Consider the following 1,221-nt stretch of genomic DNA (forward strand, 5'->3'; position numbering starts at 1 on the left):
GTGTGTGTGTGTGTGTGTGTGTGTGTGTGTGTGTGTGTGTGTGTGTGTGTGTGTGTGTGCGTTACCTCGCGGACACCGGGTCCACGGTGACCAACCAGCCGCGGAGCTCTTCATCTTTTCCCGCCTTCACCATCACCTGTTTGTTGATGTAACGGATCCACTGCAGCGGACCTAACAGAGACCAGCCGCATTGCATCACGGGAATACAGTAATAACAGTAATAATCAATATAATCACACTAATAACACAGGATCCGTCGGTCCGCTCTGACTGCTGCACGAGCTTTAAACCCTCCGGTGGAAACACGAGGCTGGAACAAAGGTTCCGCCAGAACAAAACAACTTTATTTATAATAAAGAAAAAAAACTGAGAGTTCATCTTCGACAAAAACAAACGCAGCTTTCCGCTTTAAATTATGACCGGAAGTAGCTTCTTATTAATTATGGGATGTGTGATTTCATCTGACGTTATGCAACAGATCCATAAATTATTACTGAAATATCACGAGATTAGGTTTCATATCTGCAAGAAGAAGCTGGATAATACTCAACCCTATTAATTAGTTGTTAGAAATTATTATTATTATTATGTGGGTTGATTAGTTAGAGTGGATTGACTGCTATGCCCCGTTACTATTATTATTATTATTATTATTATTCGCATCACGTCTGGGGAAAATTTCCGTATTTTAATGGTATCAGGAAGAAAGAAAATGGCTCGCTAGCGCCCCCTACAAAATTAACAAAATTCAGCCCCTGCACTACGTTCAACGTAGACTCACGAAACTTGGTACACATATGTAGCATGGCAGGGCGGACATAAAAGTCCATGGTAGCCCCCCCCTAAACCCAACAGGAAGTCCGCCATTTTGTTTTGAATGTGCGAAAGTAATGGGATTTTGCCCATTTCCGCATGTCGTACTTTAACGAACTCCTCCTAGAGCTTTCATCCGATCATCTTCACGTACGTTGTCGTATCTGCTTGAAATTTCCCACAAACAGCAAGGATCCAGGCCTGAGGAGACGTACAGGCCAATATAGACTTTTGGAGATAGCGCCACCATCTGGCAACAAGAAATATGCCTTATATGACAAACATCATCCGATTTACATGAAACTTAGAATGTGTGGTCTACAGGTGATACTGAACCGGCACCTAAAATGTGACCACAGTCATGCACTCAGGCCACGCCCCCTTTCATAACATTTTAACCGTTTAATG

General features: G+C 42.8%; 1 protein-coding gene across 2 annotated transcripts in view; it reads right to left on the minus strand.

Moving 5' to 3' along the window:
- gemin6 (gem (nuclear organelle) associated protein 6) overlaps positions 1–328 on the minus strand; it is a 1,138-nt gene extending 810 nt beyond the window's left edge. For both annotated transcript variants that reach the window (XM_034865229.1, XM_034865228.1), the window contains exon 1: positions 66–328. In XM_034865229.1, coding sequence (XP_034721120.1) covers positions 66–196 — 131 coding nt within the window. In that variant the 5' untranslated portion in view covers positions 197–328. The remainder of the gene's footprint in view (positions 1–65) is intronic.
- Between the last annotated feature and the right edge of the window lie 893 nt (positions 329–1,221).

The sequence above is a fragment of the Etheostoma cragini genome, unplaced genomic scaffold (assembly GCF_013103735.1).
Source record: "Etheostoma cragini isolate CJK2018 unplaced genomic scaffold, CSU_Ecrag_1.0 ScbMSFa_1075, whole genome shotgun sequence".
NCBI lineage: Eukaryota > Metazoa > Chordata > Actinopteri > Perciformes > Percidae > Etheostoma > Etheostoma cragini.